Genomic DNA, 15938 nt, shown 5'->3' on the forward strand with positions numbered 1-15938 from the left:
TCTGAAATTGAGACCAGTATTCTTTGTACTGTTCTCTCTTTGCCCCCCTCTTTCTCACCCCCTTCCACACACATATATTACACACGTGCATCTGTGGGGAGGGGAAAGTTACCCCCTTCTCCTCTTGATTCTTTTTGGCTGGTCATATAACTAAAATGGCAAAAAGCAGATTAAGAGGAGAAAATCAAGTTTCACATGTACACATGGGGAATTCACATAAGCATGAGAAATTACAAAGGTAGTAAGGCAAGATGAGGTATATATGTCCTGGACCAAGGAGAAAGGAGGTGGAGGTTTGGGACTTCTAGGGGAAGTAAGATAATCTACAAGAAGATGAGAAGAGTTAATGCTTGGTAGACAAGTGTTTGCTGGGACATCTAGAGATAGTGGGACTCAAAGAAGACTGACCCACCAGGCCTTGCCAGGTTCTTTCCTGTCTACCACACCTAGTTTATATTATACTATAGTTAGCTATGGTGATAGCCCCTTCTTGCAGCGGGCCTTCTATCTTATCTTAGTGGCAACAATAATTCCACCTTAGGTTTCTGTAATGTTTCTTTACTTTTTTTTTTTTGCATCTTTATTGGAGTATAATTGCTTTACAATGGTGTGTTAGTTTCTGCTTTATAACAAAGTGAATCAGTTATACATATGTCCCCATATCTCTTCCCTCTTGCGTCTCCCTATCCCACCCCTCCAGGCGGTCACAAAGCACCGAGCTGATCTCCCTGTGCTATGCGGCTGCTTCCCACTAGCTATCTATTTTACGTTTGGTAGTGTATATATGTCCATGCCACTCTCTTACTTTATCACAGCTTACCCTTCTCCCTCCCCATATCCTCAAGTCCATTCTCTAGTAGGTCTGTGTCTTTATTTCTGTCTTACCCCTAGGTTCTTCATGACATTTTTTTTCTTAAATTCCATATATATGTGTTAGCATACGGTATTTATCTTTCTCTCTTTACTTTTTAAGAGTTGCCATTAGATATTAATACCTCCCCCTTTTTTTAAATTTCATTTCCCGTCTTCAAGCAGTTTGGTTTGTGTGTGTGTGTGTTTTATCTGTCTATCTATTTATTTATTTATGGCTGTGTTGGGTCTTCGTTTCTGTGTGAGGGCTTTCTCTAGTTGCGGCGAGCGGGGTCCACTCTTCATCGCCGTGCGCGGGCCTCTCACTGTCGTGGCCTCTCTTGCTGCGGAGCACAGGCTCCAGAAGCGCAGGCTCAGTAGCTGTGGCTCATGGGCCCAGCCGCTCCACGGCATGTGGGATCCTCCCAGACCAGGGCCCGAACCCGTGTCCCCTGCACCGGCAGGCGGACTCTCAACCACTGCGCCACCAGGGAAGCCCTAAGCTATTAACTTCTGATTGGAGTATTTTCAGGGTTTGCATAGCAATATTGAACTCTTCTTCCATTACTGCAGAGAGATTTCTTTTTCCAATTCATAATCTTTAAAGCTTGGCAATAAGACCCTCAGTGCTGAAAAGACATTGGGACTGGGATACGCAGCAGATTGCCTGTGATTTCTCGGCAAGCATGTTTATGTGGCACAACTTAATGAACAAAGGAACTCATGTTTGTAATTTGGTTGGCATTTAGGGTGGAGTATTTGGTGACAGAAGGAGACTGGTATCCAAATCCACATGGTCCTGACCATTTAGTCAGGAACCCTTTATACATTTGGTTGTCACATAAAATAAAAAGACTAGAGTGGTTTACAGACAAGGTTAGAATGGAAGCTGTAATTCCCAGGGGTATTCCATGACTTTTGCCAGTGGTGTAGTGTCCAAACGCCTCCATTCTCCATGCGCTCCTGTCGACATGTGAGAGTGAAACAGATTGCAAAATAGCTGATATAGGAGGTCTGTTGTCTGGTTTTGGCAGCTATAAAGCTTATTTCTGTCACCTAACCAAAGTAAGTCCAGATTTTTGATCCACCCGTGTATAGTTTGTGGTTTGGGGCAGCTTGATCATGGGGGCAGCTGCAATATCCTGAATTGTACAAGGGCGACTTCTGAGACATCCGGGACATGTGGTGATTTGGCAGACATTTGTTCCCAAAATGGTGGTGCTAGAGTCATTTGCAATTTCCTTGAGAGGTTTAAAGATGTCACCTATGGAATCAAACCACAGAATTTGATTTGCCATATTGTCCTGGTATGTCACCCAAGAAAGGTCCAGTGTCATGTTTGCTTTTAATGCAAAGGGAAAAATTTTCACCTATTCATCTGGGTAAGGGACAGTCTGGGCTTCTACAGATTTTTTTCTGGGGCCCAAATGACTCACTAAAAGAAGATGCAGAGGGCTTCCCTGGTGGTACAGTGGTTGAGAGTCCGCCTGCCGATGCAGGGGACACGGGTTCGTGCCCCAGTCCGGGAAGATCCCTCATGCCGCGGAGCGGCTGGGCCCGTGAGCGATGGCCGCTGAGCCTGTGCATCCGGAGCCTGTGCTCCGCAACGGGAGAGGCCACAACAGTGAGAGGCCCGCGTATCACAAAAAAAAGAAGATGCAGAGTGATGATTTTCTTGTCACGGATATCATACCCTGCCGCTCATCCATCTTACGCACTTAGCCCACCACGTCCACATCAGCAGGAACCCAGACTCGTTCAGGCTCTTTTGCACTATCCAGATGTTGACATAACACTCAGGCTGAGTTAGCGTGGCCAGGGTTTGGTAAATTAGCATAAGGGGGTAAGGGAGGGTTAGTAAGAACAAAACACAGGTTGAAAACGAGCCCAGAGTGGAGACTTAGAGGAGAAATAAGATAGAGACAAGTGCTCTCCAGCTAGCCTTCTAATAAATGATTAATAAATGCAGAGAAAGGATTTGTTAATAAGAAAAAGTGTTTTGTTTTGGTTTTTAATGTGTGTGTATAGGGAGTCTTAAAAGTGGGGAAAGGGAGATAGGTGAAAGTGAGGCTTCTTGATCTGTGATCTTGGGAAAAGCTGTCTACTTCATGATGCTGGCTGCTTCTGGGGCCTGGGAATTGGCCCTGGAAATCTTTAAAAGTCACCTGGGGGATCTGTCTCCCACTTTTCTTGAGAGGGATGTTCTGGGCCTATGTTGGCATGGCTTGCATGGATCCAGGAGGATTTTCCTTTTGACGACAGTGTAGGTGGTTGGCAGTACCTCATTAGGCCCTTCCCAGGGAGGTGACAGCACATGTTTTCTTCTAAAGACCTTGATGTACGCTTGGTCTCCTGGTCGAAAGGATGGCGAGGCTTATCAGTTGATGGAAGCCAAGCCCCTTTTACCTTCTTCATGGACATTTGTTGTTGTATCTGGCTAGTCATATCATCAGGTTGTTCACCTAAATTCCCATAATCTTCACTTAACCCAGGAATGGAAGGTTTAGAAATGCCAATGGACATTGGGTATCCAAAGACCATTTTGAAAGGGGTCAGTCCATGTCTTCTATTTGGAGTATTCTGGATCTTTATAAGGGCCAAGGGCAAAGCTTCTGGCCATTTAAGTCCAGTTTCTTGACAGACCTTTCCTAAAGTTTTTTTATGTCTAGATTTTTTACGTTCCACTTTCCCTGAGGGTTAAGGATGATATGGGGTCTGAAATTGTAATGAGTATGCCGGAGTTTTTGCAAGCAAGTGCTTTATGTTGTAAAATGAGTTCCTTGATCTGATTCAATCCATAAAGGAATGCCAAAGTGAGGAATAACCTCAGTTATTAATGTCTTTACCACTGTTGTGGTTGAGGCACGTCTAGTCCAATAGGATTCAGTCCATCCACGAAACATGTAGACAACAGCCAAACAGTGAGAATAGCCTAAAGCGGGAGGAAATCTATAAAATTCATTTGGAGTGCCACAAAGGGGAATGTGGGCCTTGGAGGATTTCTTGGGGTATCCCAGGTATTTCCCAGAAATTTGGGGAGATTTACAAGTAGTACACAGGGAAATACTTTGGTCAGAAATTTTATGGATGCCAGGGCAAAACCAATTGTCTTGTATTTCCTTAATTCTCCCCCATCTGCACATATATCCCACTTGATGGGATATAAGCCAAGAGGTTAAAGGAAAGGGTGCTATAGGAAGTCCATTTGGCCTGATGTATCCATCTGGTAATTGTTTAGCACCCTTTTGCACCCATTTGCCTCTTTCAGACTGCGGGGCATTTGCTTAACAGTTGATAAAATCAGTCAAGAATAAAAGTAAGTTTAAAAATTCGGTAGAGAAGGAACAAGGGTGTCCATTTTGAGCTGGATTTTAGCAACTCTGTCAGCCTGATCATTTCCTAAAGATACAGCATTTCCTTGGTATGTGCTGAACAATGAACAACAGCAGTTTTAGAAGGGAGGTGAATATCTTGTAATAAGGCAGCTGCTATATGGTCATTAGCAATAAGATTACCTGCAGAAGTTAAGAGGCCACGGGATCTGCAAATTGTGCCAACAGCAAGGCAGACTCCAACAGCACATCTGGAATCTGTAAATAGCGGCAGTTTTCCCTTCTGCTAAGGTACAAGCTCTAGTAAGAGCTATGAGCTCAGCAGCTAGGGCTGATTTTCCTGTGGCATCAGAATGAGCAGCAGGCGTCCCACGAGGGGAAACTGCAGCATAACCAGTTATGTTTCCCAAGAAACTTCATTGACGGGAGCCATCACAAAATAGAAGTCAGGCTGGGTTACCTAAAGGGGTGTCTGAGAGAACCTCTCGTGGCTTTGAGACCATTTCTACGGCTGCAAGGCAATCATGTGTGATACAGCGGGGCTGTCTATCAGGGAGGGGTAGTAAAGTGGCTGGATTCAAACGGTTACAACAATGTAAGATGATGAGAAAGTCAGCTCATAAGTGGCCTGTCACCGTGTAGAGAGTTGCTGTATCCTTTGAACTTGTAGAATAGCTGACACCGCCTGGGGAACATAGAGATGAACAGGGGAGCCTAACATGCACACTGGCTTTGTCAATCAAGGCGGCAGCTGCAGCCACTGCACAGAAGCATGGGGCACACCTAATGCCGCAGGAGCTAACTGGCATGAGAAACACGCTACAGGGATGTATCTTGAGAAGCAGAAGATTGTCCTAGAGTGCCTGCAGCAGTCCCATTATTTTCATGGCAGTATAGATGAACAGGTCTGTCAAAATTAGGTAAGCCAAGAATTTGGAATGTGGACAAAGCTAATATTAAAGCTTCAAAGGAGATTGATTAATGCCTCTGAAGGGCCAGGAAATAGGCTCTGTGTTGTGATCTAGGAGAAGAGCAGACAGAGGTTTAGCAAAGGCTGCAAAATTAGGAATCCATTGGCAGCAGTAGCCAGCTGCCTCCAAAAGTCCACGTAACTGTTTTTTTCATTTGGGAGAGGGGAATGGACAAAATCGACTTAACCCCATCACATTCACCATTGTGAATGAATTCTAGGTCGAGCGATGATGTTAACCAGATATTCTAACCACGGTGTGCTGATGTGACTCCAAAAAAAATGTTTTTAAAAAGTATTTGGCAAGACCTTTATTGAAATAAGAGATGTTTTTGTTTAACCACCAGAACCTCAGTAAAAATTGGGACTATTATTTCTGGAGATTCCAGAACTTCCTTTGGAAACATCCCCTAACTCAAAAGAAAGTCTGATGTAGCCTCGTAAAAATCCATGTTGCAATAGGTGCTGTGTCACTGAGAACCACCGAAAAGACAGGGTTAAGGGCACAAAACGAGCTGCAAACCATATATGGAGAAACCCTTTTCTTCACACTTGTGATGAACTCATGTTCTGCTTTCCGTTTTCTCAAAGCTGAAGTCGACTGTGCTTTGTAAAACCGGCTCACCAAGCCTCAGGACCTGCAGTGCCTCTGGATTCCAGCCTCCGGGTCTCCACGCCAGACAGTCTGAGCATGCGAGTCACACTTGCTGTGACAGCCTGGATGCTCTCTGTGGTCTCCAGTTCTTCCTCTCCAGCAAATACTTTGCCAGATATCGAAAATGAAGATTTCATCAAAGACTGTGTTCGAATGCACAACAAGTTCCGATCAGAAGTGACTCCAAAAGCCAGTGATATGCTATACATGGTAAGAAAAACATGAGTGCTTGTGGCAAAAGTCAGTCAAAAACAACTAATGTGGATTGATTTTGGTGGTGAATCCTTGGTAATCCTGACCAGTGCTCTCGCGGTGATGAAGGTGTGCTTTAAATTCACCACCTGCGATCAAAACGAACCCAGTTTCTCTCTGCCTACTCAATTCTTGTTATAAAGCAAGTATGTTTTACTTCTCTTTTTGGACACGTCCTTTGCACACGTCCTCAGGTGCAATTTATGTCTCTTTTTTGCCTGTTAATTTTTGTGAGGTTTTTTTGGTTTCGTTTTTTGTCTCTAAGTTGACTTTTTTTTGTTGCTGGCAGAGTACTGTCTCAGGGAGGCTGCAGGGCGTCTGGGGGAAAGGCTAGGATTTTGATTCAGTCAGGCTTGGGTTTGAATCCTAGGTCTGTGGCTTTGGCCTGGTTTTTAACCTTTCTGAGCTTCTTACGATAGGGGCTATTGTAGGTATGAAATTACAGAAAATATGTGAAACCAGCATGTTATTTTGCAACATAATAGACCTTCAGTGAAATGTTGTTCTGTGTCACTCACTTTGATTCTAAATTCCTCGAAACTAGATTATCATGTCTCCCACTAATGCTAGTCAAAACTTGAAGACCACAATATGATCCTCCACATATGGAGGACCTACATGTTCGTGGTCCTTCTCCATTCTGGACATCGTGCCTCACCTCCCATGCAAATTCCCACTTTGCTCACTGTGGTTACAGCGTTGGGTAACAGGCTCCATTCTTGACCCTCCTAGTGTTTCATATTTATTTCTGCAGACTTGGGACCCAGTACTAGCCCAAATTGCAAAAGCATGGGCAAGGAACTGTCAGTTTGCACACAACATACAGCTGAAGCTACCCCACAAGCTGCACCCAAATTTCACTTCACTGGGAGAAAACCTCTGGACTGGGTCTCTGTACCTCTTTTCTGTGTCTTCAGCCGTCACAGACTGGTACAACGAAATTCAATACTATGACTTCAAGACTCAGAAATGTGACAAGGTCTGTGGCCACTATACTCAGGTAAGTATCTGCCTTATATTTTCTGGAAGCCGTCATTTCAAGGGTGAGGAGAAAGCTGGAATCTGGTGTTAAGAAAAATATAGAGTAAGCTAGTGTCCCTGTAAATATGAGAGAGTAGGGGTTACAGGCTTACTTTAAAAATAAATAAATGGAGGGCTTCCCTGGTGGTGCAGTGGTTGCGAGTCCACCTGCTGATGCAGGGGACACGGGTTCGTGCTCCGGCCCGGGAAGATTCCACGTGCCGCGGAGCGGCTGGGCCCGTGAGCCATGGCCGCTGCGCCTGCGCGTCCGGAGCCTGTGCTCCGCAACAGGAGAGGCCACAGCAGTGAGAGGCCCGCGTACCGCAAAAAAAAAAATAATAATAATAATAAATAAGTAAATGGAACAGACTCCAATACCAGAGGAGATAGTACTTGAAGAGTGTAGTTACATGGACATAGGTAAAATGTGAGGCCCACCAATCTGCACAGCCTTTGAATAATTTTGATCACACCTGTCTTCCCGTGGTATTTTGTGCCATTTGTGAGCAATCAAAGGACCTTATGAGTAAATGGATTTATTCAAGGTACGAGTTCTCTAGGAAATTTGAGTCAATTGTTCTGGGACTATAAAACTGGGAGAAATAAGCCTCTCAGACAGAAGCATCAATAAGAATTGAAGGGGACTTCCCTGGTGGTCCCGTAGTAAAGACTCTGTGCTTCCGCTGCAGGGGGGCATGGGTTCGATCCCTGATCGGGGAAGATCCACATGCTGCGCAGTGTGGCCAAAAGAAAAACATTGTGGTAATAATAGCTGATGCTTCCATATCCTCTTAGCCTTTCAGACACGGACTAAGAATCTATGATGTGCCACATGAAGAGGAAAAAAAAGTCCCAGACCCGGTGGAGAGGTCAACATATAAATCTGTACAAATAATCCTGTAGCTACCTTGTACCCACATCTACAGTATTAGTGTCAGTAGCCACATTCAGAGCTTCTCGATGAGATTTTTTCTTTCTTTCTTTCTTTTTTTTTTTTTAATTCAAGCTGCTTTGGCTTCCTAACTCTAACTCACATTTGCAACATGGTGGAAACAAATCCCTAGGAAAAGTCTTCTGTGATCTTCTTAATATACTGCCTCCCTATACTGGCCACATTTTATTTATTTTATTTCCTGGCGGTCCTTGTCAAACCCATAACTAAAGGTAGTGAACCTATGTTTGACTGGTTTTAATGTGGAAAAAAATTGTTGAAATGACGTCTGAGGGCAAAAGCATTCCTAACAAGCCAGTTAACTTGGAATATTAGGTGTTTTTAAAGAGCAAAATGTTGGTAGAAAAACTCAATATAGTTCAGCCTTATAAAGATACTGACCTCACTGGTGGTGTTATAGATGAAATACGTTTGGCACAGTTATAGGAAATTGTTATGATGAGAGGGAAAGGGTTGATTTCAGTGAAATTTTCATCTTAAGGTTATTGTAATCAAGGAGGAGCTATGAAATCATCAGTAGTCTTGGTCCCTTTCTTGGAAATATAAGGTCTCCCCTAGACTTGCCCAATAGGCCGTCAATTTTGGTTTATATTAACAAACCAGAAAGTAAATTTCATTGGATTCCCACAAATCCTAAAGGGCAAGGAAGCTAAATCCAGAGTGCCTACAAGTGGTATCTGGTGCCATTATGCACTATGGTATTAATCTCCAGAAGTAATTGTCAGTCTGAAGGTGCTGACTCTCAGTGTTTAAGCTTCTCCCCTATTCTAGGCACTTTGTAAGGTACAGGTCATGTGTTTCAGTCCAGACTCCTGAAAAAACAGAGCCTGAGATAATAGCTTACGTGCTAAGATTTTACTTGGGAGTACAATCGCAGAGAAGTGAGAGGGAGGAGAAATGGCCTGTGGGGCAGGGAATGAGGGACACAGCTGGGAATGGCCCCTGACCCATAGGAGGTGACTTTTATTTGGAAGAGACGTGTGTAAGTGGATGTATTATAGCGTATAGCTATGCAGCTCGGAGAAACTGACAAGGTGCCATGGGAGCAATGGGGACAGAGCAACTGACCTGGCCAAAGGGAGGTATGGAGACACAGGACTTGTTCATACAGCAAGAGACATGTAAGTTGGTTCTTAAACTGAGTGAGAGTTTGTCAAATGAAAAGGAATGTAAAAAGAACTCCAGGCAAAATTAACAAGGTGTAGAAGATGTACAATGTGTACAAATGAACTTGGCATTTCAGAAGAATGGCAAGCAGCTTAACCCACCAAATACACAGTGATCCAAAGACTGTTAAATTGACAACAGTCTCCTAAACCCTGCAAGTTAAAAGACACTTCATGTCCATCATTCCAGGAAGTCAAAACAAGAGGAGGAAACTTCATTATATGTCATAGAGGCCTGAGATCTCAGAGATGGCCCTCCCCAAATTAACAGAGCTTACTTGTAAATCTTCCTCTTGCATCTAGGGGGAAAAAAAGAGGGCTAATATTTGGGACATAAGAAAACATTTCCTAAAATCCAGTTCCTTTCAGACAGGTAGCAGAGCCAAAGTGAGTGATCCTAACCTGTTCTCTTTAAGAGACCACTACAGTCTACCCCCCAACTCAAATGAGGGAGAGGATGTCCAGGGACCTCTGGGTCTGGGAAGAGACAGCACCAGCAACTACTTTTTAAGTGAATGTGGTACTTCGTTCTCTACATTTAAGATCTCATTCAGCTCTCACCACACACCTCTAAGAGATGCTATTATCCATAGATGAATAAACAGGCCCAGAGGGGTCAAGAAGTTGTTATCCCAGTGTCATTTAGCTAGTAAGAGGAAGAGTTGGGATTCAGATATAAGATATGTTGCTTATCTAGTAAAGTAGTAGTACTTAGTAGTCATTGAACAAAGTTTAGATTTCTTCCATGAGCTGTTTTTCCATCAATTGGAAGAAGGCTCTGACAGCTTGAAGACTTCTTGTTTTTATCCTTGCAAGAAATCTTGCTAGGAGGTCCAGGATTACTCAGTTGCCATTTTAAATTCATGCTGGAAATTACCTCAAGTGGATATTTATAACTTCCCACTTACCCTCATCTTAATTGTTAATAAAAAGCAAGCTATTTTCAGATTTTGGCCAATGAGCAGTGGTTTTACAGAGTAAAGACAGTAGATTCAGATGCATTATTTATTTTCTTTTTGGCTGCATTGGGTCTTCGTTGCTGTGCATGGGCTTTCTTTAGTTGCGGCGAGCGGGGGCTACTCTTCACTGCGGTGCACAGGCTTCTCATTTCAGTGGCTTCTCTTGTTGCAGAGCACGGCCTCCAGGTGTGTGAGCTTCAGTAGTTGCAGCACCCGGGCTCAGTAGTTGCGGCACGCGGGCCCTAGAGCGCACGGGCTTCAGTAGTCGGGGTGCGTGGGCTCAGTAGTTGGGGCGCACAGGCTTCAATAGTTGTGGCGTGCAGGCTCTAGCTGTGGTGCGCAGGCTATAGCTGTGGCGCACGGGCTTAGTTGCTCCGCGGCATGTGGGATCTTCCCAGGCCAGAAATCGAACCCATGTCCCCTGCATTGGCAGACGTATTCTTAACCACTGCACCACCAGGGAAGCCCCCAGGTGCATTATTACTTCATTAAAGTGTGATATTTCCTGACATGTTAACTCAACGCTTTAGTTCTGTCTTCACTAGAGATTTAAATTGTGGAAGAATTCTGGTGTATTAATATGGAAGATTATTTAGCTTAGATATTTTGTTGCCGACAGTTCATCTTTGTAAAGTTTGGGAATAGTTTGACTTAAAAAGCTGGGCGGTGGACTCCTCTGGTGGTCCAGTGGCTAAGACTCCACGCTCCCAATGCAGGGGACCATTTTAAATTCATGCTGGAAATTAACCTGCTCAGGGAACTAGATCCCATGTGCCGTGACTAAAAGATCGCGCGTGCCACAACTAAGACCCAGTGCAGCCAAATAACTAAATAAATATTTTTAAAAAATAGCTGGGTGGGCAGCAGCTCAGGTTTGATAGTGCTAAGAATGCCCACTAGATGGCACTATTGATCTCATTTCTTTTTATCCCCGTCCGTTGAAATTTTTATTTTTACATCCTCCCAGAATGAACGGAAGTGTGCGATGTTTCAGTTTGTCTAGCTGACTTTGTACATGTTGCATATTACTGATAATGAGTCAGATGGACTCATACTGAGAATTGAAAGGGGAAGATGGTGTATAGGGGTTGTTAGCTAGAAGGAAGAGACATGCCTGACCCCACTGGGTTGGGTTCCCCAGATGCAATGTTTTTGTTAGGTATAGTTTCCTGATTCTGCTAAAAAGGAGAGCACTCTGGAAGCATCTTGCTTAGGGCATGGACTGTCCTCACAGCACTTTGTGGTCAAGTAGCATTAAGTTCCACCCCTCATCTAGGAAAAATTGGGGCAGTATGTATTTATTGATTTGTTATGAGGTTAAACATATTGCATGTAACATGCTGAACACTACCGGGCCACTAGGAAAATTCTCAGTGAGTAGCTCTTAATTTTTTAAAATTTTTGTTTACCATATGAAAAAATGAAAACATGCAACAGGAATCTGCCTGATTAAAAAAAAGTTTCAAAAGTTTTAAAGCAGAAGAAAATTAGTCATAAGAGAATAAAACATGAACATCTGCTGAGAGCTTGCTATGTTCCATAAGCTGTTCTAGTCACTTTCTTATTAGCCCATTTAGAATGTCAAAATAAGCCTGTGGAGTAGGTGGTGTTACCCTCACTTAATAGACGAGGAAGCTGAGGCCAAGGTCACACGGTGGCTGAGCTGAAATACAAACTTGGTCTTTGTAACCCCAGAGCCCACAGAGTTGAACCCAGAACCTGAATGCCCATGAAGCTATTAAAAAGAGGCCAACTTGAATGGATAAACTGATACATCCATGCAATAAATATTACTCGGCAATGAAAAGGAGAGTGACTAGTAATGAATTCAACAACATGAGTGAATCTCAAATGCTTATGCTTAGTGAAAGAAGCCAGATTGAAAAAGCTACATTTAAACTGATTCCATTTATATAACATTCTGGAAAAGGCGAAACCACAAGGACAGAAAATAGATTAGTGATTGCCAGGGGCTGGGGGTGGGAGCTGACCACAAAGGGGCACAAGGGAGCTTTTGGGGAAATGTTCTAGATATTGAATATGGTGGCGGCTGCACAACTACATGCTTTTGTCAAAATTCATAACCTGAAAGGGATGGCCTCTATGTTAATTACAACCTGATTTAAAGGATGGCCTCTATGTTAATTACAACCTGATTTAAAGAGAGCCCAAGTAAAACACAAGATGAATGGTAGCTAACGTTTGCACTGTCTTGGAAAAAAGAGATCAGAAATGTAAAAGAAAGTAGAATAAAAGAAATAGCATAAAACATTAAGTGTGTGTGGGAGGAACCCAAAGATTAAGAGTACTTGAGACTTGAAATACAACACTGGAGGAAATTGCTCAGAGACCAGAGGATCGGAATATAAAATGATTGACTCAGGCGATCGTACTCCCAACATGGCCCGTTAGCATGCATAAGAATCACCTGAGGAACTTGTTAAACTAGAGAACCTTTCGCTGAATAATGTTCCAATATGTGTGTGTGTGCGCCTGTGTGTATGTGTGTGTATATAAATATACTACATTTTCCTTAAGGAAGTCCTGTCATTAGCGTGGATAGATCTACAGGTATTATGTTAAGTGAAGTAAGTCAGACACAGAGAGAGAAATACCATATGATCTCGTGTATGTGTGGAATCTTAAAAAAACAAAACGAACTCTTAGAAAACAGATTGGTGGTTGCCAGAGGTGGGGGATGAGTGCAATGGGTGAACGTGGTCAAAAGGTACAAACTTCCAGTTATAAGATAAATAAGTCCTGGGGATGTAATGTACAGCATGGTGACTAGAGTTAACAATACTGTATTATGTATTTGAAAATTGCTAAGAGTATATCTTAAAGTTCTCATCACAAGAAAAAACTTGTAACCATGTGTAGTGATAGGTGTTAACTAGCTATTGTGGTGGCCATTTTGCAATATATACAAATACTGAATCACTGATTCAGTATTGTACACCTGCAACTAATATAATTTTGTATGTCACTTATATCTCAATTTTTAAAAAATACAGATTTCAAGGACAATTCCAGTGACTCGTGCAGTAGGACTGAGATGGGCCCAGAAATCTGCATTTTAAACAAAGCACCCCAGAGGAAGTCACTTTGAGATGCAGTGAATAGAAATGAAGAAATTTAAAAATAAATACAAAAATGATTGGGAAATTAAAGTACAAGCATCAAACCTGAGAATGAATGGCCATAAAACCAGGTGCTCTCGGGGAGATAGAGGCCTGATTTACTTGGTTACCTGGAGTTCCCTGCAGGGGATTCCAGGGTGTGAGATGGGAAGGGAGACACCCCACGTCAACCAGGGAGGGCCGTCTTTCACCAAAGGAGAGCACTGATCCTCTGTGGGAGACCGGTACCTGCCTCCCCAGCTCCTCCCCTGTTGTCACACAAGGAGGAGGACAGAATGCAAAGTGTCCCAGCACCCCCACACCGACACTGCCCAGCCCTCCCTAGCTCCTCCCCCACCTCCTACAACATCCAGGAGCCTTGGAGGAGCTGCCTCCATCCTAACCCTCTTCCCCTACTCTACACTCTCTCCCCAGAGAGTTGTTCTTAATTGATTTTTTTTTTCTTTTTTTTTTTGAGTAAATTTAACCTTTTTCAGCAGACACAGCGGCCTTGTCTCAGTTCTGTGAGTCTTTTCCCACCTCGGGGTTGGTTCACACAGGTGTGCCCTCTGCTGGGAATCTTCTCTGGCCTCCCAGACCAGCTCACTTTCAGCTTCGGCCTCACTAACTCAGAGCAGGATCCCTGCTGTAAACTCCCTGAGCTCCCTCTGCTTCCCCTTCACAGAGCTCAAAACCGTAGCCTAATGGTTTCTTGACTGCTTTTCTCTACATTTTGTGAAGGCACCCACTGGCTCCAGCTCATTCATCTCCCTGTATTTGGTACAACTAGTCACAAAGTTGCTAAATATATATATATATATATATATATATATATATATATATATGTAAAAATAATTTAAAATTCTATTTTGTATCACTGTAAAAAGCAGTGCATTTAATTGCTGGCTTAAATCCACACTAGTTTTTTTTTTTTTTTGCGGTACGCAGGACTCTCACTGTTGTGGCCTCTCCCGTTGCGGAGCACAGGCTCCGGACACGCAGACTCAGCGGCCATGGCTCATGGGCCCAGCCGCTCCGTGGCATGTGGGATCCTCCCGGACTGGGGCACAAACCCGTGTCTCCTGCGTCGGCGGGCGGACTCCCAACAACTGCACCACCAGTGGAAGCCCCCACATACTAGATTTTTAAAATACTTTAAATACTTTTTTCTTCAGCCTTCTATTACAGCAAACAGTCTCAGTTAGGATGAGCTGTGTAATTTGTGTGGCCTAATGCAGAATGAAAACGTGGATCCCATTGTTCAAAAATCATGGGAAAAGTGCCACTGAAAGTGCTAAAATGCGTGACAGCACTGAATTAAACCAGGTATGGGGCCCTTCTGATCACGGGGTCCAGTGGGACAGCACATCCCTCTTCTGGAAGCTGGCCCTGTTCTTGCTTTCCCTCCTATGCCACTAGCCACTCCCTTTCAATGTTTTGCTGGCTGTTTTTCTTTTTTTCTTTATCCCATGCTCTCATTTAGTTGTTTACTATCTTTGCTTACAAGATCTAATCCATTCCCACGTCTTCCAGGTTTGTGTCTCGAGCCATGCTCTGCCCTCTGACCGGCAGATGGTCGTCTGACGGGCATCTCAAGAGTAGCAGGAACTGAACAGAACCCCTTGTCTGTGTTCCCACCCACTTCCTCCTTCCCTCATTTTCCCCGTCTCAGCAAATGTTGTTCAGACCCAAACATTAACTTGATTTTTCTCTCTCCCTCTTACCCCACCCTTAAACCAAAAGCAAATTCTTTCACCTTTACCCCTAAGCTGAACCGTGAACCTGGTCAATTCTTGGGAACCCCACTACCATCACCGAAGTGAGAGTCACCATCTGCTCTTTCCAGTACCAGTGAAGCAGTCTCCCGAATTCCCTCGCTCTTTTCACCCTTGTTCTTCTCAGTCCATCTAGTTTAACAGCCAAAGTGACCTTCCTAAGACCTGAAAAAGGGACTCTCCCTCCCTCCACTACAAGATTCCCCATGAGCTGCTCCTCTTTCTCTGACCTCATTGCCTGTGATTCTCCCCCACTCCTGGATCCCAGCTCCGCTTGCCTTTGTTTATTTAGTTTTGGCTGTGTTGGGTCTTCGTTGCTGCACGCGGGCTTTCTCTAGTTGTGGCGAGCAGGGGCTACTCTTCGTTGGGGTGCGCGGGCTTCTCCTTGCGGTGGCTTCTCTTGTTGCGGAGCACGGGCTCTAGGCGCGCGGGCTTCAGTAGTTGTGGCTCACAGGCTCTAGGCGTGCGGGCTTCAGTAGTCGTGGCATGTGGGCTCAGTAGTTGTGGCTCACAGGCTCTAGGTGCACGGGCTTCAGTAGTTGTGGCACACGGGCTCTGTAGTTGTGGCTCGCGGGCTCTAGCGTGCAGGCTCAGTAGTTGCGGTGCACCGGCTTAGTTGCTCCACGGCATGTGGGATCTTCCCCGACCAGGGCTCGAACCCAGGTCCTCTACATTGGCAGGCGGATCCTTAACCACTGCGCCACCAGGGAAGGCCCTCTGCTTGCCTTCTTTCTGCCACTCTTGCACGCCAGCAGACCCCACGCCAGGGCCTTTGCCCCAAGGGCTCCCTCTGCACGGATGCTCTTCCTCCATCAGTTGGTCTCCTGCACGTTTTGAGCACTGCCTCTTCATCATTCAGGCCTCACCTCAAATGCCGCCTCCACACTCG

The 15938-nt window shown here is 44.4% G+C and overlaps 1 protein-coding gene across 1 annotated transcript in view; it reads left to right on the top strand.

Moving 5' to 3' along the window:
* GLIPR1 (GLI pathogenesis related 1) overlaps positions 1-15938 on the top strand; it is a 38390-nt gene that overhangs the window by 13229 nt on the left and 9223 nt on the right. The window contains exons 2-3 of the mRNA XM_022559868.3: positions 5743-6016; positions 6813-7058. Of these exons, the coding sequence (XP_022415576.1) occupies positions 5843-6016; positions 6813-7058 (420 nt within the window). The 5' untranslated portion in view covers positions 5743-5842. The remainder of the gene's footprint in view (positions 1-5742; positions 6017-6812; positions 7059-15938) is intronic.

The sequence above is a fragment of the Delphinapterus leucas genome, chromosome 11 (genome assembly GCF_059928025.1).
Source record: "Delphinapterus leucas isolate spDelLeu-1000000601 "Yukka" chromosome 11, BTC_Dleu_Yukka2, whole genome shotgun sequence".
Lineage (NCBI taxonomy): Eukaryota > Metazoa > Chordata > Mammalia > Artiodactyla > Monodontidae > Delphinapterus > Delphinapterus leucas.